Genomic DNA, 25,576 nt, shown 5'->3' with positions numbered 1-25,576 from the left:
TCTAACAGGGTGAGGGGATGAGAAAGTGACACATACACAAATATAATACAAAATGTACACACATAAATACAAATAGAACATAACAGGGGCAAAAGAGAGGGTCAGGAAAAGTACTCTAAAGTTAACGGGAAAGGAGAGAGCACCTTTAGCTTAAGGGTAAAAAGGGCTGGAGCTCCTAACTAACCATTAAATATAGGATTCCCAGGGCACAGGTGAAGAGGAAGCACATTCCAGACGGGGAGAAGGTACAGAATTGGAGAAATAACAGTTGAGTTTAAAGAACAGTTAATCCAGTTTGACTGGAATGCATGAAGGGGAGTTATGTGAAGTCAGGCTAGAAAGGGAGGACCCTAGTTGACTGAAGAGCTGACATGAGGGATCCTCTCTATGGCCCCAGTGAGCCCAGGATCACCCTTTGTAGATATCACCCCTAGAATAGGGTAAAAAGTTGTTTTGGTTTCTGCTCAATATTTAATATTTTCTTGTCTTTGACAGTAAGGGCCAAGAGCATAAAATGAGAAATCACAATTTCGGGTTGGCTACTTTAGACTTGCGGATTAAAGAATTTTATAACAAGGATGCTTTGCATTTCTTCCACTTGTGGAAACAGATGACAACTCTGGCTAAGGAAAGAAATTCATCTTTTTATGGAAGGGAAAATCTGGGGGACAGAAGTGTGACAATACAAATATTACTAAGAATATCCTAGTGGTCTCCCCTATTAGAGACACTATTTCAATATCATTTTTCCTGAGGACACCTTCTAAAGAAAAAGGTATAAAGATATTTTCTTCAGAAATGAACATTTCATTCTAAATAAAGGTACATACTGAATTAAAAATTAGAGGTACTTGAATGGAAACAAATCTTTTAGCACTCATACAGATTAAAATGGTCAAAAGCTGGTTTCCAATAGCAACCAATTCTAGATATATCATGAAATTCATAAGGATATGGCAGTAAATAAATATTAAACACATTTCCATACAAAAAAAATTTTAGATAAGGTTTAGGAAAAACCTTGCATATTCCAATTCATAACTTTGTCATATTCCTGAATTCTTTGTTTTATGTGAGAAAGCTTATTTTTCAGGTATTCACAACGTTCCTTTTTTTCCAAAAATGTAGGATCCTGTAAGAAAAACATCAAATATTTCATTTTTGGTTTCTCTGAGACAAGGAAAGACAAAAGCAAATGTAATCTGGAAAAACATCCTTTTAGATTAGTCTTCTGTAAATGCCTAACAATGTCCACCGAAAACTGTCTACAAGTAACCTAATAATTTTTGAGGTACCTGCCTTTTATGAAAAGGGAGTACAGTCTTAATAGAAAGAGGAGTGAATTAGGAGCAGCTAGGTGGTACAGCGAATAGAACACCAGCCTTGAAATCAGGAGGACTTGGGCTTAAATATGGCTTCAAGACACTAAACACTTCCTAGCTGTGTGACCCTGGCCAAATCACTGAAGCCCAATTGCCTCAGCCAAAAAAAAAAAAGTAAATTAGGAACTAGGGGACCTGTATCCAAGTCCAGATTGGACTATTTACTAACTTATGATCCCTCTGATTCTGTTTCTTCATCAATTAAATAAGGATAAGGCTATAAAGAGAACTCCTTGTAAACTGTAAAGTACTATATATGTACAAGCTATTATTTTACTTATGTATGAGATTAATTAGGGATAGAAGAAGAACGATTCAGAGCACTATATATTTCTATATAAACCAACCAAAGTGGAAAACATCATGTTTTAATCTGTACAGAGTTCATCTGTTCTCTCTCTGGAGGTGGACAGTATTTTTAATCACAAATCCTTTGGAACTGCAGGACTTTCATTTAGCAAAGAAGGTATTGAGAATTGGTGTTTCCTCCATTCCCAATTCTTTTCCTCTATGAAAAGAATACACACACACACACGGATTTTATTCTCATTCTTTGCTTAAGGGACTTCAGATCTCTGATCAATGCACTAAACAAAAATGATTCCAAAGGATCAAAGACAGCATACAACCCAACACCTGCCAGAGAGGTGATGATTTCAAAGTGCAGAACAGGACACATATTTTTGGATATGACCAATGAGGGATTCTGCTTCATTTGACTATGCATATTTTTAATGAAAGTTTTACTTTTCATGTTTTGTTATTGTTTAATTGGGGGAACTGTGGGAAGAAGAAATAATAAATATTTTAAAAAGACCAAAAAATGTTACTGAAAAAAATAAATATATACTTCCTGCTTCCCTAAATAATTTGGTTTAAATCACATACAAATAATTAACATTCCATAAAACAGCTGTTTGCCCTAAAAGTCAGGGTACTTGACTATTCAGTAGCAGTTAAATTATAGTAGTTAAAATTTATAGATATACTTACATTCTTTTTCTTCTTAAATTCCTGAAGAATTTTGGAAATTCTTTCGTGTTCCTAAAAATAGGATTATAAAACTGAATATGGGAACTTTTTATTATAATTAAAAACTTTTGTTTTCTATCAAGGTTATAATAAAAACATTTTCATGACATCCCTTCCCCCAGCCATGTAATTATATTAAATAAAAAATGAGAGCACTAGGCCTGAAGTAAGGAGGAGCTGAGTTCAAGTTCGGCCTCAGATACTTAACATTTTCCTAGCTGTGTGACTCTGCACAAGTCATTTATACACCCACTGCCTGAGAGAAAGAGAGAGAGAAAGAGAAAGAGAAAAAGAAGAGAGAGAAAACCTTTAGTCTTAAAATTCTTCTAATTTTTTTTTAATAAAAATTTATTCAAGAAAGATTTACTAAGTGTTGACTGTGATCAGAATAAAATGTCCCTGGGGTGACAGAAGTTTTTCAGTACTGTTCAGTAATTTTTTTAGTCATGTCTGATTCTTCATATGGGACTTTCTTGGCAAAGATATTGAAGTGATTTGTCATTTCCTTAGGAAACAGGCAAACAGATTAGGTGACTTGTCCAGGGTCACAAAACTAGGAGTCCAAACTTGAACTCGGGGAAGATAATTCTTCTAGACTCCAGGTCTAGTGCTCTATAATTTCATCACTTAGCTGCCCTTTTGGGACAGGATATATAATCTAGTGATATGTGATTATCTTCTACTCTATCATATTTAAATTTTTCTTCTGTTAGAATCTGACATGGCAATTTTTTAAAACACAAGGATTATTCAACATCAGTATAGTATGTGCCGTGAATTATTTCCTAAATAGTGATGAATTTGATATATTACACATATTCTCTGATGTAAAGTTTTGTTAAAATGGCTAACTGGGGGGTGGTGGCAGGAAGGAAGTAGGGTGGTTAGTGAAGAAATTAGGAGTACTGTCTATGGCTAAATCCCTTGACAGGACTTTTCTCCAATTAAATATTTCCTTTAGAGAAAGATAGAGACAAATCAGTGTAAAATCTAATCTGGGAAAAAAAAAAAAAAAAACTTATTTGGAGAGGATTTTACTACTTTTTAAAAACATAGTAGACTGGGAAGAATGGGAAATTACTCAAGTATATTTTAATATAAAATAAAAATAAAGCAACTTTTTGCAAAGTGACCATTTCTTCAGAGATGATTTTTCAGTATGGTGTATCTTCTAAGGAATCTTCAGTGACTTGCCCAGGGTCACACAGCTAGTAAGCATTTGAGTGTCTGAGTCAAGATTTGAACTTGGGTCCTCTTGACTTCAGGAACTCTATCTATCTGCTATTTAGTTGTCCCAATTGACTATCTTTAGGATAGATTATACACACCTCTGTCTGGCATTTAAAGCTCTTGACAATTAATTGATAATCTCCAATCTGCCTTCTGAGGACAATTATACATTACTCCCTCTCATGCCTTCTGTTTGCCAAACTTGGCCCCTCACACTGTGCCACAGATGGCATTCTATCTGGTTTTTTTGGTTGTTGTTGTTCTTTTTTTTTTTTTTTTGCAGGCTGTCTGCCATTCTGGGAATGCCTCAGCTTCAGGAACATATCCTTCAAGGTCTTTCCTGATTCCCCCTAGCATTTATGACATCCCACTTCCCCCCATTATTGCATATTTATTTTGCATATATCCTGTTTTTACTATTCTATAAATATGTTATATCCCATAAGCTCCTCTTGGGTACTGGTAATATCTTAAATTACAAGCCATGGGTATAAGCCATGTTAGTTTCTTAAAATAGTTATTTCCTTGTGGAAGTGTCACTTGCATTCAAAAGACATTCCCTCGTGGTAGAAGTCACCAGAGTTTCCACATCTATGATATAGCCTTCAAGGCCCCAGGACCTACTACTCTCATGGTAATCAATGTAGGATTTCTATATGGATGAGATGGATAATCACAGTGCTTCACTGGGATACATAAAATGTTAAAGGACTGAAAGGCAGGCTCCCATGGAATAGTTATGGGAGCATATGCCCAAGAAGGATACAGTAGATGGAGCACTGTGGGGAACCAGGAAGACTCATCTTCCTGAGTTCAAATCTGGCCCCAGACACTTCTTAGCTGTAAGAACTTGGGCAAGTCCCTTAATTCTGTTTCCCTCAGCTTTCTCATCTGTAAAATGAGAAGGAAATGGCAAACCCCTCTAGTATCATTGCCAAGAAAACCCCAATTGGGATCATGAAGAGTGGAATATGACTGAAACTACTGAACACCTTCCTCCCCCGCCTCCCCCGGAGGTATGGGTAAATTGTGATCTACACCAGCTTAGCCAATATTTCTATAGATGAGATTAAGGACTCATTGAAATATTAAGTAGTTAAAAAAGTAAATGCAACTATTATTTTTTACTTAAGGAGAGAGATGATTATACTATAGCCTCATAGATTTGAATATTTACTTGCAAGATTGTTAAACAACAAAGAATATAACTATTACAGCTCTTTTTTTTTTTTTTTTTTTTTTTTTGCTGAGGCAATTGGGGTTAAGTGACTTGCTCAGGGTCACACAGCTAGGAAGTGTTAAGTGTCTGAGGCCATATTTGAACTCAGGTCCTCCTGACTTCAGGGCTGGTGCTCTATCTACTGTCACCTAGCTGACCCTATTTCTGTTCTTGAATAAAAATTCATCTTCCTCCCACTGAGCAAAGACAGATCTTGTAATCAAAAACTCCCAATTCCTTCAGATTCTTTCTAGTTTGAAACTGCCCAAAAAGCCTATGAGACTTATCCCTACCTTCCCAGGTAAAAAGAGCAACCCAGTCCCTGCTGTACAACCCCATTTATTACTGATTTTCTTTTCTTCCTTTAAAAAAAATTATAAACTTAAAAAACAAAAGACATGAACATTTCCAAAAAAACAAATAAGAACAAGAAATAGCAGTGTATGTGAACTATGCTCTTCTGTTTTATAATTTACTTTTTAAAAAAGGATATACTGGACTTAAAAACAAAATTGCTTTTCTTGTCTGTGACCTTCCTTTCAGAAGGAAACCTTCTGAACTTCTATCAGAATTTCCTTTTTGCTAATCTTACATATATTTTGAAAAAATATTCATTGATTTGTTTTTTTTTTTTTTCTATTTACAATCACTACTCACTAATTCCATACCAACTCTCACTGAAGCTCTCTCCTATCAATTAAGTCTAGTCATGGTACTATTTAACCATGATTACTATTTCCAACTTCTTTGTCTAGGTCTGAGATGAATTCCTCCTCTCTGTACCAGGGGATCTCCTGAACTTGACCCTTTCTTCATTCCTAACACAGATCCCCTCTTTCTGCTTAACTAGACTCCAGGTCCTATCTAATTTTCTCTTAATGCCTAAACAAAAATTTCTTATCTCTGTACACAATTGGTTAGGTAAATCCGTTCACAATTGACTGTAGGTACATATAAAATCCCAGAGCAATGTAAAGGCTGCCCAGTAGGACTGCATTTAAGACCCTCCATGATGTGGATCAAAACTATTTTCTGAGTAACTCTCATTCTGCTCCCTGGAATGCACTCCTCCTCCCAGAATCCCTGATATGCTCAAGGCTCAATTTAAATAATATCTCTGACTTACATGAACTGATGCTGAGTGAAATGAGCAGAACCAGAAGATCATTATACACTTCAACAATGATACTGTATGAACATATATTCTGATGGAAGTGGATATCTTCAACATAGAGAAGAGCTAATTCAATTCCAGTTGATCAATGATGGACAGAAACAATTACACCCATAGAAGGAACACTGGGAATTGAATGTAAACTGTCTTTCTACTGAGGTTACTTATACCTTCGGAATCCAATTCTTACCGTGCAACAAGAAAATTGGATTTACACACATATATTGTATCTAGGTTATACTGTAACACATTTAATATGTATGGGATTGCCTGTCATCTAGGGGAGGGAGTAGAAGGAGGAAGGGGAAAATTTGGAAAAATGAATACAAGGATTAATGTTATTTAAAAAAAAAATTATTCATGCATATGTACTGTCAAAAAAATTCTTATAATTATAAAATTAATAATAAATAAATAAATAAATAATCTCTCTGGCAGGAGGCCTTTTCTAATCTTCCTCTGCTTTTACCTAATTCCATCATTTTGTATCGACTTTGCTATGGTATGGATTTCTTTTCCTGACAGAATTTAACTCTTCCACATCAAAGACTAGTTTCCTTTATATCTCTGTCCCTTCCCCATTCTTTCCCAGCCTCAGCACAGTGCTGGCACAAAGGAAGCACCAAATAAATGCTTGTTGATGGATTAGATTACTTCTTATTCTCTGAATGTATTTTGGCTTCCCTTATACCTTTGTAAATAAAATTCCCTGAGTGTAGATATATTTACCCACTGCCCAACCAATTCCTATTAACTATAATCTTTAAGATATCTTAAGATTTCTGTAAGCCTTTTTGCTTCTCATCCACAAATGAATGTGATTTCTTCTATCTTTGAACTCTCACACTACTTAATATCCTTATCTACTTATTCTTTTCAGCTTGTCAGCTTGTCAAAGAAGCTGGAGTTATCTGACTTGCCCAAAGTCTCACAGCTAATGTCAAGTGTATGAGTTATTTGAATTCAAGTTCTTCTGACTCTAGGGCCAGTCTAGTGTTCTATCTTATATTCTATTAGGATAGTTATAGGAATACAAGTTTTGTCTTTTACTAATGGACCATAAACTATATGAAGGTACGAATCTGTATATATAGCACAGTGTCTAGTTGTGACTTATAAGAGGCAGGTTTTATTTAAAAGCTTGAATGCTTGAATATTCTTGCAATTTAAGTAGAAAAATAAGTGGGTTAACAAAGTGTGAAAAAAAAATTACAATAGATTTGGCTTTGAGGTTAATCTTGCCACATGACCTTAAGATGTAGTTTGAAAACAGATCTTGACCACTTCTTTCTCCTCCCAAATTAAAATGATTTTCTTAAATTCAGAGGACAGAATTAGAAATAGAACACTATAAAAGTATGATTTGTATTTCTGTCTATAATCATTGATTTCTTTCTTTGGACGACTATAGGTTCTTCTTACCTCTCTGTTTTCTGAGTGATGTGGCAATCTGCTCATCACTGCATCCAACTCATCAAATTTTCTGAGGACTGCTTGGACTTCAGCAGACAGTTCTTTATATTCTGAAAACTGGTCTTTGAACACAGCTTTATAGCGTTCTCGTTCATCATCTGATTGAATCACAGGGTATTTTCTGAAGGAAAAAAACCCCACAAATCTGTAAATTGACACTAAGGCAAGTAAAAATGGTGGTTTTGGCCTTCTCTTTAACAACTATCATTTAAACTTGAACTCAAGGAAAGAACTAATAAATTAAAATATGAATCAGTAAAGAAATGATGAAGGAAGAAATAAAAACCACAAAATGGAAATTTATTACAATTCTAACATAAGAGGCATTTTCAGAAAATGTACTCACGCTACGTAATCTGGCATCACTATGGGTTTAGGAATATGTCCACTTGGGATATGTCCACTAAGCAGTTCAGGCTTTATTTTTGCTGCTCTCAACTCTTTGAAATTAACTTCTGAGTCTCTCTGTCTCTCATCACTGCTGGGCATTTCATGCTGAAATTAAGATTACAACAATTTTTTTTTTTTTTAAAGACAAAAGCACTTAAGATAGAATTCGTGCTCAGCAAAAAGAAAGAGGAAGGGGCAAAAGAAAAGTTCTAATATCTCATTCACTTAGCAACCAATAGTTCATTTTCATCAGAAAAGAATTCTGAAAATTTTAAATTTAGATTTGTATTAGACTTGAATTCCAATGAGAGTTCATTATGTCAAACATTTCACTCCCCACAAAATAATTGTATAAGGTAGAGATGGGTAGATATCTTCAACAATTTAAGATTTTATCCTGACTACCTTTAAAAGGATCTGAGGCAGTTTCAAAGATTAAACATTAAAACAATAGAGAAATTACATGTCACCAGGTACTTGAGATAAAGTGATTAACTACCTGAGTCCAAATATGTTATTTGCTGCCTAAGCTCAAATGGGCTACCAAAAGGGATGAAATATATTGGTTTATTTAACTTTTGTCTTGTGAGAAAAAGAAATGTAACAATACGTTAGATAGTAAATATTTACATGTTATGAGAAAACACTGTTGGGATTCTGTAGGTCAACATGATGGCTATCTTAATATGTTGAAATATAACTGAGGTATGTGACTCTATGAGAAGGCAACATGGTGATTGCTGATGGGGTTAGAGTAGGAATGGGAGGGGGAGACAGAACCCTTCTTCACCCAAAGCAGGCCAGTGATGTTGGCTCAGAACCAACTAATTTCTAAAGAACAGAGTGGTCTTTTCCCCCCAAAAAATAAAATTATGTATTCAGAAAAAGGATAAAGATGGATGAAATGATCCAAAATGATTTTGACTAACAAAATCAGTTTTTTTAAACAAATAAATATAAGTTTATGTCAAGTCCATAACAGGAAATCCCAAGTCACGCTGTAAATTGCAGAATTCCCTTGTACAGAGATGAAAAATCTCTTCCAAGTCTAGCCCTACCTAAGTCCCTGCCTTAATGAGAAGAAAGTTAATGGATCTATCTCTTAACTATGAGAACTGTTTCTCAGCCAAATATATTAGGGAACATAAAATGAGAGGGGGGAGAGAGGAAGAAGGAAAGGAGAGGGAGAAGGAAAGAGAAAGGGAAAGGGGGAAGAGAGAAATAGAGAGAGATTCAAAGTGAAAGCTAGGAGCCACTAACCAAGGGTCAGACCTTGTTTAGTGTTATTTGCTCCCTCTTTCCTTCTAGACTGGTCCCTGTCCTCTGGACAAAATTCTGGACACTGGTAAGTCTAGAAGGTACTTTTTAGAGGCATATTTGAACTATCATTTTCTTCTTGAATAGCATCATATTCTTGAGCTAGAGAAGGCTTCCAGAATTACTTGAGATAAGCTTTTGACAATTTTTAGTGGAACTAAGACTGTCCTCCATTCTCAAGGAGGATCAAAAGACATCACTGTTAGAGTCAGTTACAGTGTGTCTGATTGTGGCTGATCTTGTCAATACAAACTCGTAATGCTCTGCCATAGGTTGGACATAAATAGTCCCTTTGAATATTTGGGGTGGACTATATATCCTTGAACTATCAGTTACCTCTCAAATCCTTAGCAGTCTTATCTAATTTCTAGATTCGCTCCTCTCCCTAGAAGCAAAAAACAGCTATTCAATCAACAAATATTTGCTGATCACATAATAATAATAATGTTAATAACTTAATGTTTTCTATATGGCAGAATCACTTTGCTGTAAAACAGTAATAGTTAACAGTAAAGCCTTCGTATTTACAAAATGCTTTGTACATTTTCTCACAGTAATATCGATCTTGCAAATGAAGTCACTCAGGTGGAAAGAGCTCAGGCCTCTGTGTTACACAGTTAGTGAAGGAGATGAGGCAGGAATTCAAGTCTTCCTGAGTCCAAGTTCAACACTTTAATCAAATACACCGTCTAAGGAGAAGTCTGATTAGAACAAGGAAAACAAGATTAAAAGGAAAAAGGAAAATAAGGACTTTGAAAAATATAACTGATGAAAAAGAAACTTCTATCTGAAACCAAAGGGACTTTTTAATCTCTAGAGTAAATGACTCTAGATCGCTAAAAATAAAGATTCTGTCTGCCTAAAGTGACTGGAAAAAAAAAAAAAAAAAAAAAAACACCAACAGTGTCCAAGGATCCAGGTGGAAGAGCCAGCAGTTCAGAAAGAGAATGATATTAGAGAGCATAAAGAAGAATAGGAATTCTTAATCTAGAACTTGGTTTTAAATCTTTTGTATTTCAGAGGCAGCTAGGTGGCACAGTGGATAGAGCCCTATCCCTGAAATCTGGAGGACATAAGTTCAAATTTGGTCTCAGATACTTAACACTTCCTGGACTGTGTGACCCTGGGCAAGTCACTTAATGCCAATTGCCTCAGCAAAAAACAACAATAGCAACAACAACAACAAAAAAAAACCTCTTCTAATATAATTCATTTCCTTTGTAATCCTATGTATTTTTTTTATCTTACTTAAAAACATTATTTGCCATTGGGTCCATGATGCAAAAAAAGTCTTATGAATCCCCCCAGTCTAGTAGATATAATTCATAGAAAAAGGAAATGGCAAATCTTTCAAGTATTTTTGCCAAGAGAATTCATAGATAGTACAGTCCACAGGGTCATAAAGAATCAGACAACACTGAATGACCAAACAACAAAAATCTATGTCAAGATAAACAAATCCCTGCAAGCTCATATTGACAATTTATTTCAAATTGAGTTTATAACCTAAAATTCCTTCATAGTGTATTGAGAATGAGAGTTAACCTGAGCTAGTCACTGGTGCTAGAAAAACAAACAGAAGAATAGAGGATGCTGCTGAAAGTCACAGATGACTGTAATTCTCATCTGGTTCTGGGGTAAAACATTCTCCCTCTTTTCTCTACACTATATCTTTTAGTAATAAAATTATAATTTTTAAAAAGTTTATTGGGAGCTAGAGAGAAGAAAGGAAGAGAAAAGCTGAGTTCAAACAGCATAGGGCTGGAGTCAACTGTAGGAGCCTGGGTTTTCCTATGAATCATACTAGAATAGATCATTACTTAGTATACCTTTATCTGGCCAAAGCACTTTATCTCTGGAAGCCCCAATTTGTTCATCTGTAAAACGAACAAGCTGGACCAGATCATCTTTAAGCTCTCTTCCAGGTCAAAATTCTATAAACTAATGTACCCAAATAGCCCCATACAGATAGGTGACTATGTTGACAATTGAATAAAGATTCTTCTTCCATGACTTCTTTGTATACAAGATATGGCTGTTTTAGTGTTTTAGATTAATTTTAGCTAATTTCAAAAACTACATGTTGTGACCAGTCAAGAGGTAACACCATGTATTGGATGGCTAAGGACAAAATGCCAAGTTGAGCTCTCAAACTGACCTGGGGAAGGTGAAGGAAAGAGGAAGCATGAGTTTTGTGGAAGGGGAAAGGGAGACTGGATGCTACAGGGTGGAAACAGTGATTGCTGTTGAACCTCACACAGTCAGAGGCCATAAAGCAGTAGGAACACCATACCAAACAAGAGAATAGGGTGGTCTATAAATTTAAGATGGTAAAGGGAATCACAGTAGTTAAATCTGGTTTGCTATTCACCAGCAGAGGAAGAACTAATTGTGTCTGAATGTAAGTCAAAGCATACTATTTTTCTCTCCTTTTTTTTTTTTAATGTTGTTTTTAGTTTGTTTTCTTTCACAATATGAATAATACACAAATGTTTAACACGACTCCACATGTATAATCTATATAAAATTGCTCATCGTCTTAGGGAAAGGAAAAAAAGAGGGAGAAAATTTGTAAATAAAAATTTTGAAAAATGAATGTTTAAATTATTTTTGCATGCAATTGAAAAAAAAAACCAAAATATTATTTTAAAAAAATCAATGGGGGGAAGCTAGCTGGTACAGTGGATAGAGCACCAACCCTGAAGTCAGGAGAACCCAAGTTCAAATCTGGTCTCAGACACTTAACACTTTGTAGCTGTGTGACTCTAAGCAAGTCACTTAACCCCAGCCTCAGGAAAAAAAATCAATGTCTTAAGGGTAAGATCATAGTTAAATTCTCTTTGGATCAGGACTGTGTATTGATGATTTAATCAAGAAGCATTTATTAAGCATCCATTAGTTGCCAGGCACTGTGATCAGAGTTAAGAATAAAAAAAAAAAAAAAAAAGAAACCAACCATTTCTATTCTCCAGAAGCTTACATTTTAATTGCAGAGGCAATATGCAAAAGACTATGCCCATATAATAGATATATGCAAATGAAAAATAATCTTAAATTATTAGCAATCAGGATATCTCCACTTTGAGATATCCAAAAGGCAGCTGGGAATGTGAGACTAGACCTCAAGAGAGAGAATGATGGTATAATCAAATTTGGGATTCATCTATGTAAAGATGACCACTGAATCCATGGGATGATCAGATAGCCATTGAAATGAGACAGTATAGAATAGAGCTTCTTAATCTTTATTGCGTCACGGACCCCCCTCAGATAATCTGGTGAAACCTATGGAACTTCTCATAATAATGTTTTCAAATGCACAGAGACACACACAGTGTTTAAAAAAAATAAAAGGAGTTGATTTTATTGAAATACAGTTATCAAAGTATTTAAAAGCAATATCACTCTCCCCAGGTTAATGTATGAGAGAGAATGGGGACCTGAAAACAGTCTTAGAAGAAACCCGTAGACACAAAGAATGATCTGCTGAAGATCCAGCAAAGGAGAGGGAAAGGGAAACAAACATGAGAAAAACTAGGAACCACTACAGCAATATGATTAAAATCCAGACAGAAGAGACTATCTAAGAGAAAAGGGGTGATCAGCAGTGTCAAAGTTGGCCAAGAGGCCATGGATAAAGGCGGTGAAAAGATAAGTAAGTGGATATGGAATTACTTGGTAATTTTGGAGAGAATAGTTTCATTTGAATGATGAAGTCTGAATCCTGATTGTGGAGAGTTTAGAAGCAAGTAAGAAGCAGAAGCAGCAAAGGGGTATGACTTCCTTAAGAAGATTAGTAGAGAAGGGGAAAAGAGAGAGAGAGAAAATGTATGGTAGCAGGGATGGTTAGGTTAAGTGAAGAATCAAGCAGGATTCCTGTGCTTATGATTTATTTGTTAAAGTCAGAGCTGACAATCTATTTTGAACATCTAATAGTTTAATTCGTATTTCTGTCTGGTCAGAAGGCTATCCTTTTCCCAAGTAAAAGTAGATTGTAAGGGTACCTGTCGAATTTTTTCTCAAAAAAGGAATTTTGAGTCTGCTTAAATACATAAATAAGTACTTCAAAGTTCTGAGCAATGAAGCAGAGTTGAGCCTACAAAATTTTATAAGTGTTATTAAATTCATCTGCCTTGAGTATAAAAGAACTCTAGAATAGTCTCATTGGAAAGTCTGATTTTATATAAGACTATATTCTCCTCCTCATTTTGGCCCACGTAAGACTATTGCAAAATGTAAATAACTCAATAAGTTGGACTATTGATTGGTGTTACTAAAGAAGATAGGCCACATTTATAGAATTATTATTATTATTATTTTTATCATGTTCTTCTCATCTGAGGTAGTTCTGATAAAAATAATCTTGGGACAACTAATATTACTCTTCTAGGTTTAATATTCTGCAGCCAATTATTTTTATTTAGAGTCTTAAAATTTACAAAGAATTTTCCTCACAGAAACATAAGTATTCTTATCCCCATTTTACAGATGAGGAAATCAAGGCTAAGCATAGCAAGTTACTCATTTATGATCACAACCAACTCAGCAAAAAAATCTTGAATCCAAGTCTTAAATTCTAAATTCAGTAATTATTCCATTATGCCATGATGCAAATGTAAAAGAATACTCAGTCACATACAACTATTTAAATTTTAGGACAATTGATTATAGATTGTCCTGACAATAATTACCCAGTACTTATGGCATCATTTATTTTTTTTCTTTAAAAAAAAATTTAATTTATCAATGTCTCTTATTTTTACATCATTATATTTCTGAGGAAAAACCACCAATTCTTAAAATTCCCTGAATTGAACCATCTCTTGTGCAAAAGAAAAACAATTAAGCATGGCTAATACTGTGACCACATTTTATGATGTGTACCACTTTCTGTCCTAGAAGCTTCTATACTATGAAATGTATGATTCATTAGCTGTTTCCCACAATCTTCATCTTAATGACATCATTTTTCATCCTACTTAATTCCCATATATTAAAACACCTCACTCTATTCCCTTTGAACACAATGTGTAGAGAATAAATGGTATTAGAAAACTTTAGGGCAATCTTTCTTCCTATTTAAATGTTTGTTATTTCATGGTTTCTTTCTTAAATCATGTCAGCTATGTGGTGCACAGATATAGGAACAGAGCTAAAGCATGGGCAGGTCATTTATATTTTCTGCTTCAGTTTCCTTACCTGTAAAATGAGGATAATAATAGCATTTATCCTCCAGATTATTTTGAGTTTATAATAAAATGAGATAATATTTGTAAAGTATTTTGCAAACTCAAAAGTGCTATGTAAAATACCAGCTATTTAAACTAATTCTCTTGTTGTGTTCTCTTAAAAAAAAAAAAAAAAATTAAAATGTCATTTGTTTTCAGTCACTTCAAACCACCTCTCCACCATAAAATCTTCCTTTCTTATGGAAAACAATTTAAACAAAACTACCTGATACAGAGACATTGGTTGATAACACATAACACTATTCTCTTTCTGTGGCTGCTAAATTCTCTGCAAAGAGAGAGAGGTATGTGTGTGTGTGTGCACGTGTGCGCATGCACATGTGCATATACATGTGAACTCAAGTTTTTTAGATGAATTTGGATCTAGAGATGAAAGGGACCTCAAAGATAATCTTGCTCATTTCATAGATAAGGAAACAGGTTTATCAAAGTTAAATGACTTGCCCACAGTCATTACTGGTAGGAAGTAGCAGATTCCAATCTCACCATTCCAGGTTGTCTTAAATAGGTTTATCATCCTGTTCATCTGACTTCTTGAACTGATTTTTAATTAAACAAAGTATTCCTTTAAAATAGTCAAGAGAGTCTCTTAAAGGATTATTTTGTACAGATTATTTTCCTTGACTTTTGATTTTATTAGCTTGAATTTTCTCCCAAATAATTATATGTTCCACTTTTCACATGTTCCTCATCTGCTATTAATTAGGAAAAGTCAAGTGCAAAATGGGTACTTTGAATCTATACATAAACCAGCAAATTAAAATGCTTCAAGACCTCTCCTGTATTTATGAACTCTAGACTTTGAGGGCTTTGAAATGCACACCAAAGAAAATGAACTGATATGAATTACAGATGGTAGGTGTAATACTGTGTTTCTTTACTTTAGCAACTCCCTCATAATATAGTCTTGTCAGCAAATACCAGAACTGAAATATCAGAGAGGCCACTTTCTAAGTTGAAATAAGCTGCTAAAAGCAAAACACTTAAATAAATTAATGTCCTTTTATTGGTCTTTTTCCTTTTAAAAAGCAAAGGAAGAAAGAAGGAGAACGGCTCATTCTGGATTTTATCCTAAGAAAGAAGAGCTCAGAAATGTACAAATGAAAGAAACTTTTAGAAAAGTTGTTAAATTAGGCAAGAATTTTGCTAAGTATTTCACATACATTATACTCATTTGATCCTTAGTAAGGCTGGCAAAGGTTAAGCCATTTGCCTATGGTAGTCTTCCTGACTGAAGGCCCAGCACACTTTCTTGGAGTTTATAATGAAGATAGATCGGTTTTTGATTGGATTTTGAAAGGAGATCTATGAAAGATAGAATGAAGGGCATGTGTCCAAAGACAGATACAATATGTTGGCATGGATTGGGGAGAACAGTATTAGGAAAAGCTAAACCCAAGAATGAACTGAGGTTTACAAAATGTGCCATCAAGAAGAATAGTAAAGAGGTGGGATGCGGGTCAAAAAAAAAGTATGTTTGGAGCAACAAGAGCAAGGAAGGCATGAATTTTCCTGCATGAGAATAGATAGTATAATGGTGACAGAGAATAGAAGTTAATTTCTGTTTCATTTTCATGGGGAGAAAAAAATTCACACTGAACAAAAAAATAGTAGAGGAAATATGATTTTAAAGGGATGGAAGCCCAAAGCAAGTGAAAAAAAATGTAAGGTTCAGAGCCATGGAAATCCATAAATTCAGTAAGATTGTTTTCCTTTATTTTCCTGTATATTTTGTACAATTAAAAGCATTATCCTAAGAAGAAATCTATAGACTTTCTCCATGAGCCAGCCAAAGGAGTCCACAACAAACAGAATACAAAGAAGATCCCTTATCTTAGGAAGCAAACTAGAAAACCAGAGATCAAGTCATTGCTCTTGGTCTGACACAGGTCTTCATGCAGTGTTTCCTCCTCTAAAGGAATAACTAAAGTTTTTTAAGTGAATTTGAGTTTCATGAATAAGAGATATTATATTGTTTGCCTTCCCAATGAGAGGGGTAGAGAGAGAGAATTTGGTGGGGGGGTTTTGTGAGGTAATCAGGATTAAGTGACTTGTCCAGGGTCATATAGCTGGTCAGTGTCAAGCGTCTGAGACTGGATTTGAACTCAGGTCCTCTTGACTCAAGGGCCAGTGCACCCATCCACTGTGCCACCTAGCTGCCCCACAAGAGAATTTGGAATTTAAAAAAAAATGTTGTTTTGTTTTTGTTGAGACAATTGGGGTTAAGTAACTTGCCCAGGGTCACACAGCCAGGAAATGTTAAGTGTCTTGAGACCAAATTTGAACTTGGGTCCTCCTGACTTCAGGGATCGTGCTCTCTCCACTGAACTACCTAGCTGCCCCCAAAATGTTAAAAAAAAAAAATTAAAAGTGAATGAGTTTCTAGACCTAACAATCTCCTAGTACTGCAAGAACTTATAAGAAAGAAGGAATAAACAAGCATTTATTAAGAAAGAAGGAAAGGCGTTTATTAGGTTCCCATTTATTAAGTACCCACCAGGTACTGTTCTAAGCCGTTTATCAATATATTTGCTCCAGCAGAGGTGATTACAGAAATACTACCAGTTATGTTTGAGGAATTATGAAGACTAGAAGAAGTGTTATAAGACTAGAGATGGCCCAGTGGCCTAGGTTTTAAGAATGGGGAAAAGGAAGATCTTAGAATCTAATGGAAAAATCATAGATTATTAAAGAAATGATTTGAAAATTTATATAAGAGAATGCAAGGATGGACAGAAACCATCAAGAGTTTACTTGTCAGAGAAAGTCTCTGAATTGTTAAGATTGGGAACATGCTTTGTGGAGGTGTGTGTAAGGGGCTGGAACGTTATGGTGATTTCAGCAAAATTTTTGGTTGAACTTGATTTCAACAAGGCATCTGATAGTCAAATGATATTAATTTAGCCACTTTCATGATAGCAAAATTTTCTTAAGCACATAAAGAATATAGGTAACACTTTTTCACATTTTAATTCACTTAGACATAAACTGATTCACTTTTAAAGCATGAGATGAAGTTAGTTAATTTTTGCATTTTAAAAAATGTTGGGAATCTGTGTTATTGAAAGAATTGAAAATATAGAAGACTTTGGAATTATCATACAGGAGATAAGATCATAATTTTAAAAAAGAAAATATTGTACAGTTTCCTCTACTTTTGACATGAAATAGGAAATAAAAATTATTAACTATTCTTACCATTGTTCTTTTAGATGTAGCACAAGGTTCCTTTATCTGAAAAGAAAAAAGCAAAAATAAATTTCCAAAGTAATGTAAAGACATTCACTAAAATATTTATTCAGGGCTTAAATTTCAATTACTTAGACATCAATTATCTAGTTCAGTAGAGTCAATTCAAATAGAAATGGATGTCCATGGCTGCACACTGACTTAGAAAATTACAAATTAATATTACCTATGATGCATTACATTTTTTATTTATTTTGTTAATTATTTCCCAATTACATTTTAATTTGTCTATGGTCTAGGAGGGATAAGGGGTGGCTGTCTTGGATTTGATACTCTGATTTAGTTTATGGATGCTGTTTACTATAAATTTTAAAAAGACATCTATTAGGTATTTATTACATGCTAAGTCCTGAGGCACAAATATAAAAGCAAAGATAGTCCCTGTTTAACAAAGAGTTTACCTTTTTTTTTTTTTTTTTTAATTCATTTTTCCAAATTATTCCCTCCCTCCCTCCACTCCCCCCCCCCCAGCAGGTAATCCCATACATTTTACATGTGTTACAATATAACCTAGATACAATATATGTGTGTAAATACCATTTTCTTGTTGCACATTAATTATTAGCTTCCAAAGGTATAAGTAACCTGGGTAGATAGACAGTAGTGCTAACAATTTACATTCACTTCCCAGTGTTCCTTCTCTGGGTGTAGTTGTTTCTGTCCATCATTGATCAACTGGAAGTGAGTTGGATCTTCTTTATGTTGAAGATTTCCACTTCCATCAGAATACATCCTCATACAGTATTGTTGTTGAAGTGTATAGTGATCTTCTGGTTCTGCTCATTTCACTCAGCAACAGTTGATTTAAGTAAGAGTTTACCTTTTAATAAGGAAGAAACTCAAATAGGGGAATGAAAGCCAGGCTCTTTGGCTTGGAAAGATAGGTATAGTGAGTAGGGCTATGGAGAAGTAGACTGATATATACTCCATACAGGAAATAGAATATACTGGATGTGATCATGGTTTCATAACTGGAAAAGGAATAGTGGTCAGCAGCAGTGAAATTGTGGCAGAGATGGCTTGAGGCAAGGAAATGAAGTCAAGTATGATGGGTGAATTTTTTCTAAAATGTTGGTTAGGGAGAGGCAGTCACGGGATAAGCAAGGATTGTAAACAGGGCCCATGTCCTGAGAGAAAATATGGAACCCCATTTTTGAAAAATTAATGTTCAAAATTATCTTTACATGTAACTGGGGAAAAATAAAATACCACTTAAAAACAATTAAAAATATATTTTAAATTGTTTCCATAGCTTCTAAGGGACTGCTCTATACACAGTAAAGTGTGTTTATTTTTAAAACATTTACTGGAATTTTGAATAAATGAATTAGGTTATTTTACTGTAAGGCATTTACTTCATCCCTGCCGAGAAGAAAGTGGGTAGTAGGAGGAAGAGGGAGTTGCCACTATATTGTCCTCTGAATCATTGTTATGTGTCTGATGTTTAAAGAGAAAATTATACAGTCAAATGATACTTAACTGATTCTGCTAACCAAACTGACTATATGTCTTCTGAGATTCTTTCAAGCTATACATCTATACATTCTATGGTTTTCTCTTTGATTTATAAAAATCAAAGTCTTAGGAGAACAATGATATCCAATTTCTATCCTAAGATTTGAAAATGGGCCAGCTAGATGGTACAGTGGATAGGGCACCACCCCCTAAGTCTGAAGGACCTGAGTTCAAATGTGACCTCAGACACTTAATACTTCTTAGCTGTGTGACCCTGGGCAAGTCACTTAACCCCAACTGCCTCTGGGGGAAAAAAAAAATTGAAAACACAACTTTTTGGCTACTTTAGGAAATAATTTATTTTGAAGAATTCAGCTGAATTGGAAAGTTGGGGATACTGACAAGAAGAGCTGAACTGAAGTTTGTTTGTTTAAAGACTTAACCATAGTCGGCAATGATCTATGTTAATTACTGGCTTATATTATCACAAATAATTAGAGTTTGTCTAAATAGCACAAAAAGTCAACAAAGGGGAGAAAAAAAACTTCAGATCATTCCTTATACACCCAAACAAAATATCATAACTTGGCTAATTCTAAGGCTGCTTAGGACAGTGGAACCTGCTTTTTACCAGTATCTTGACACATGGATTACAATTTAGCTTCTACTATCAACCATCAGGGTAACCTTGGGCAAGACCCTTCTCTTTGTGTTTCTATTTCCTTCCTTACAAAATGAAGAGTTTAGATTAGATTTTATCCTCCAACTTGGCGAGTTACTATAAAGGGGAAAAGCACAAAGTGAGTTCAAACCTCACTAGGAGTTAGAAGACTATGCCCAGAAATTAGTACCAATAACTTAAGCAGAAGACCTGGAAAAGAAAATGTACTCTGAGGTTCCGTTATACAAAGTGATTATTTTCAAATTATTCAATTTTTTTTAGATGAAGTTGCCAATCAAATTAAGATGACAATGCCAGTGTGAGTTAATGATAATGATAACATCGTAGATGTCAATTTTCAGGTGTAGTGTTAGCTCTAGCCATACTATATATTGTATGCAGTTTTATCAAATTGTATTATACATCTTGGTGTTTGCAATTCTGATTGAAATGAAGATAAATTCTGACTCTCTCACTGGTACAGGAAATTCCAATAAACACACTTCCTTAGAGGAAAAACACCAAGTTTTTTCAGTTTAAAATAGTTTATAAAAGTGTCCCTTAATATTTTTACTGTGGTTCAATTAAAGTAATTTCAACAGAGTTTTTGCTATATGTTGCTTGTTTTCAAAATTTAAAAAAAAGGGGGTCCAGAGTGCCCTAGTAGATATTTTCATTATATCTTGATAAATGAAAGCAGTTAGTTAAAAAAAAAAAAAAGCTCCATCACATTTCTAAGAAATTTTAGATGCAGCTGCCACAGTATAATTTCAGTAACTGCACTCATGGAACTCAATTATCCAACAGCTTAGCAAACTAGAAGTGACAAATAGTATATCTACATAATTTGATTTAGCTCAATGAAAAACTTTCTTAATGAGTCAGTTATCAGTATTCCCCTAAGAATGTATTTGATTTTAATAATTCAAAAATAAAATCATAGATTTAAACCTGGAAGGATCCTCAAAAATCATATAATCTATATAGTTAGCTTCATACTCACCTGAAATAAAGATAAGCGTGATAGAGAGGATACACAATACACTAAGAACTGATGCTCACTTTCACAGCAGTACAATGTTCAAATACAAGAATGGAATAAAAAGAGTGCTGTGCCATGTAAGTAACAAAGAGAAAGAATTTCTATATTCTGGAACACAATTTTTTTTTTGGCTGCATTAACAGATTTATTCCTTCTGCCCTGTGGGACAATATGGAACTAAGAAGTGGATGCCTTGGTATAGGAATATTTAGTGATAACTGTCAACACAAAAGGCAATAAATAACGAATGAACACTTTCAGGTTCATCTGACAACAGTTTTATTACTTACTTACCCTTTGCTGCTCCATATACTCTCTGTGCCTCCTCGCTGCTTCATGTCTCCATAACTTTAGGCAAACTATAGCACTAATGAGATAAACAATCATTGTGACGAACAAAAATATCATTGCCGCTATTTGTCCTCCTTCTACTCGGCAAAAGGATGCATTTATTGGTGTATTAAATAAAGGGTAATAGCAGAGTCCACCCCGGTTGGTATCATTTACATAGATTATGGCTGCAGACATATACAGAATGAAGAGGGCGATATTAATTCCAAACTCAGTTAAAGGCCACCAACTAGAGTCCAAAAGAATGGTCCGATAGTACATGGACATACCAAGAACCAGAACAATAATGGTTGTAATCCAAGCTAGCCCAGCAACAACAAGTATGAAAGGGGTTTTGGGGCCATTGTAGTAGTAGCCTCCATACATGCTGCCCAGGCCACCTGTGCCCATACCATATGGCTGTGAATATCCAAACAGGTTATACCATTCATTGTCCTTATGTATATAGGCTGTGACACAAGCAAAGACACCTGCCCCTAAGAGAAGCTCCACAACACCAAGGATTCTCAGTAGTCCTGCCCATGACTTCATGTAGGAGTATCTCTGGTTGTACTCTTCTACCTTTTCGCTGTAAGTTAGGGCTGTTTGTGTGTGCCGTCCTAGGGATCCATAGGAATCCTGAGGGAGAAATGCTTCCGTTTCTTTCCTCGAACTGTAAGTTCCACCAGACTCTCTATATGGATCTTTATGGTCACTGGGGTAATTTGATCTTCCTGGTGAGGCTGGCGGGGAGCATTCAACACCATCAGAAATATATCTAATGTCAGACACAGGTCTGTCCCATTCTGGGTCAGTCCTTTTCCCTTTGAAGAAATTCTTCCAAGAATCTGGAACAAACCTCCTTACAGGTTTGATATTTGGAGCTAGAACAGGTTCTTCTGTGTCACTTGAATTAAAGTCTGGGCCAAATGGTGGCTGTAAAGGGAGAGGTGGAGGTGGTAAAGGATCTGCACTCACAGCTAATTCACAGTCTCTCAGACTCTGAAGTGTCCTCATTGTATCATGTTGATAGGAGTCTACTGGAACATCATCATAAACCCTGCCTGGGTTCCTAGATCTTCTCTCCGGCACCATGCCATTTGACGACATTTGTGATTCTTACACCTATTTCAGAAAATTAAAGTCACATATTATGCATAGTCATATTCTCCTTCAGTTTACCTGTTAAGTTCTTTTTCTGCTGATATTGCGAGGATCAAAAATTGAAATGTCTCATTATCGGAATTTAATGCTTGGCAATTTTATGAAACAGAGATAGCCTGAGATGCAAATTTACTCCCCAAATTTTAAAACTAGTTCTAAATTTCAAAATGTAATTTGAAATATTTGCATTTGTGCTCTCTATAAAACATTTTTTTAAATTTAGGCATTATTGTAAAACAAAACAAAACCAAAAAACCAAACCTATCTCAGATGACCCTTAAATACTATTTTTAAAAGAATCTACAGAAAAACTTGTGTTTTCAGATGTTGAAGTAAAATATAGAGAGTATGATTATATTTGTAATTTGCTAAGTCAGGAAACAATACTCTTTTCAGGTATCTCACATTTCCTTCATACCAAATAGGGAGACTAGACATACTTCAAGGAATCAATTTGTCTTAAACAAGAAAGCTAATTAGGGATCTCCCTATCTTGATAAAATCACAAGTTCATTAAAAAAGCTAACTCAGAATAACTGTTCAGCATAAAACAGCAAAGATTATAATATTTGAAACTTCAGATTTTCAAAAGTGAATCCTTGGTGACTAATCAACTCAGACCAAAAAAAAAGGTAACAAAAATCACAAAAAAGCACATCAATCAAAAATTACATAATTTAAAAACATAAACTTTGCTCCCTATTCTGAAGGTTACAATAACGGGGCTGTGTTTAACCAGGAAAAGGGAGTACCACCTACAAAATGCATTACTTTCATAACAGCTTTTGTATGATCTTCCAAGAGTTACCTTTTAACCCTCTATGTAAGCCTAGAGAAAATATATTTCAGGAATCAACTGACAGAATTCATAAAATCAGCATTTAAGTCCTCTTATAGTAAATTTCTTGATGGAAATTAATCACCTGGACTCATTCGGGAGAAAATAGTTTGCCAAAATATCAGTTTTTTCCCCTCTCAAATATTAGCAAATTATTTGTGAGTGCATAAAAGACTAGTTGGTCCATTAACTACTGTGCAATTCACGAAGTTTAAGTGAAAGCTCATAGAGCTTAAAAAATTAAATTCTTAAAGGAGTCTAAATGGGTCAACGACTCAGTATTTGCTTTTAGTCTGTCCCTACACCAACCCACTTTCATCTGTGCATCTGGTCTTCCAGCACCAATTGTTGCTGATAAATCCTGATAGAACTAATATAAAAAGTAGTGGAGCAAGGACTGAGATGTCATCGGGTTCAACCTCCTCATCTTAGGGAGAGGGGAAAAACGACCCAAACATGAGAAGGGACATGTTTTAAATCACTGGGCTTTGGAGCACAGTGGGACACTAAGAATTAAACGATTCATCTGGATATTTGCATTGTAATTGCTAGTGGAGACTCGAATTCATTTCTTAAATATGCATGTACCCTATAAACTTCCTAAGGGTTCTAAATAAATGAAGCAACGATCCCATTCGAGTTTGGTTCAGGAATTATTCTGGTGTTCCAGTTGAACAGTTTTTAAATTTTGATTCAAGCTTGCAGTTCAATTCAGTGTTTTAACAGGTTCACCATCCCAGAACAACAGGTTTGGTATTGTTTTTGTTTGGGTTCTGCATGTGTTCACAATCTCTAAAAGTGAAACCTGCTTAAGTGTAATAATGATGGGTTAGCGTATTATCTATCTCTTGCTCATCTCCCAAGAAATACCACCTCCTTCCTCCAAAATAGCAAAGAGAGATCCCCAGATTTCGGTTTAAAACCGTCAGGTCCATGGGAAACGCCTCAGATTTTTCAGTATTTCAATGTTCAAGGACAACATACTTTGTAGTTTCTGGTCTGCATAAAAAATCTCAGTTGTAAAGTCAGAAAGGACATTCTCAGAAGTATCTGATCCTGTGGTTGGAGGACATCCAGGGGTCTCTCAGGTCAAAACTATTTTCATAATAATATAAGTGGTTTCAGTTCTTAAATATCGACAGGATAATCGGAGACTTGTGGAGTAGTTCCGAAGCCAAACAAGTCCCAAGCAGCTCTTTTTATGGACGAGGGCTCGAACCCCCTTCGCTTACCTAAGGTCGCACAGTGTGGCAAAGAATTCGTGCCCCAGTCCTAACCCTTCCACTGGGGGCTCTTTCCAAACGGGACCCTGAAAGCTTAGACGCGGTCTGCAGTCTAGGCATGGTGACCTAAAGGGACTCTCACTTCTGAGCCCCTCGGCCCCGCGTCCTTACGGCCCGAAGTGGTGGTGGGGGGGGTTCGCCTGATTTTTAAGCAAACCTGGGGTTTTCGTTTACTTGCGCTTGAAAGTAACTTTTAACTGTGTCGGGGCCGGGTTTCCCGACCCAAGAGACAGCGCAGCCCCGGCGGCCAGCCCGAATCCTGCCCCCGGTCGCCCCAGGGCGGGAGCGCTCCGGGTCCTGCCTAGTCCTCTTCAGGATGGGTGCGCCCGGTGCCCAAGCCCGCAGCAAGTCTGCTCCCTTTCTGGGGGACTCGCAGAGAGCCCCGGGAAGTCGCCAACAATCCCTTCTCTCCCAGCCCGCCTTCACCCAGGGACCCCCGCTTCGCTCCGAACAGGCTTCCTCACTTACCCGGCAGGAAGTTCCGCGGCTCCCGGAGCAGCCGGCGGCAGCGCAGCGGAGGTGGGGGGGGTAGGGGGTGGATGGGGTGGAGAGCGCCAGTGCCGGTCCAGGGGCCAGGCCCGCCCAGCGCGCACACCTGGCTCGCCAGCCCAGCACGCACACCTGACCGCCCCACCCACGCGCCCCTCTCGCTCGGCCTCTTAGGGTCACGTGGGCGACCAGTTTCGCCTTCCCCCAACTAAGAAACTCACCTGTGCCTCGGAGGCAGGAAAACCAGAAACTCAGAGCTCCGCTCCGGGGGCGGGACCAGGAAGCAGGCGTCCCTGGCTGCCGGGCCGGAAGTGCCTGGAGCAGGTTGGGGTCTCAGCGCCTTTTTCGAGCCTCGGGCCCCCGACCCCTCCTTGCAGTAGCATACGGGAAATAGGGGGCATCTGGGAAATCCCAAACGCGAGACGCCGGAGAAAGGTGTCCCGTGGGTGGTCCAGGGAGCAGCACCAAAAGGGCAGAACTTCTCCCCCTCCTATACCTCCCCCGCGGAAACTGCCCAAGGCAGGCCACAAAGCCCAGGATTAGGAGTGGCCGCCCAAGACACAAGGCTGAGCTCCTTTCCCTCACATTTTTTAAAGAAT

General features: G+C 36.3%; 1 protein-coding gene across 2 annotated transcripts; it reads right to left on the bottom strand.

The window, feature by feature from the left end:
* Positions 1-996: 996 nt before the first annotated feature.
* MARVELD2 (MARVEL domain containing 2) lies at positions 997-25,323 on the bottom strand. 2 transcript variants are annotated; one of them, XM_074282215.1, is made up of 7 exons: positions 25,199-25,323; positions 21,168-22,328; positions 17,665-17,700; positions 7,857-8,005; positions 7,460-7,631; positions 2,376-2,426; positions 997-1,132 (listed from the first exon to the last, which is right to left on the bottom strand). In XM_074282215.1, the coding sequence occupies exons 2-7, from the start codon at positions 22,311-22,313 to the stop codon at positions 1,010-1,012; spliced, it is 1,677 nt and encodes a 558-aa protein (XP_074138316.1). In that variant the 5' UTR covers positions 22,314-22,328; positions 25,199-25,323; the 3' UTR covers positions 997-1,009. The 2 variants fall into 2 exon arrangements, with proteins under 2 accessions (XP_074138316.1, XP_074138315.1); XM_074282214.1 differs by lacking the exon at positions 25,199-25,323 and adding an exon at positions 24,957-25,091.
* Positions 25,324-25,576: the final 253 nt, after the last annotated feature.

This window comes from Sminthopsis crassicaudata, chromosome 1 (genome assembly GCF_048593235.1).
Source record: "Sminthopsis crassicaudata isolate SCR6 chromosome 1, ASM4859323v1, whole genome shotgun sequence".
Classification (NCBI taxonomy): domain Eukaryota; kingdom Metazoa; phylum Chordata; class Mammalia; order Dasyuromorphia; family Dasyuridae; genus Sminthopsis; species Sminthopsis crassicaudata.
Note: the sequence above shows the minus strand (reverse complement) of the source record. Positions and strands in the feature narration are given on the sequence as shown.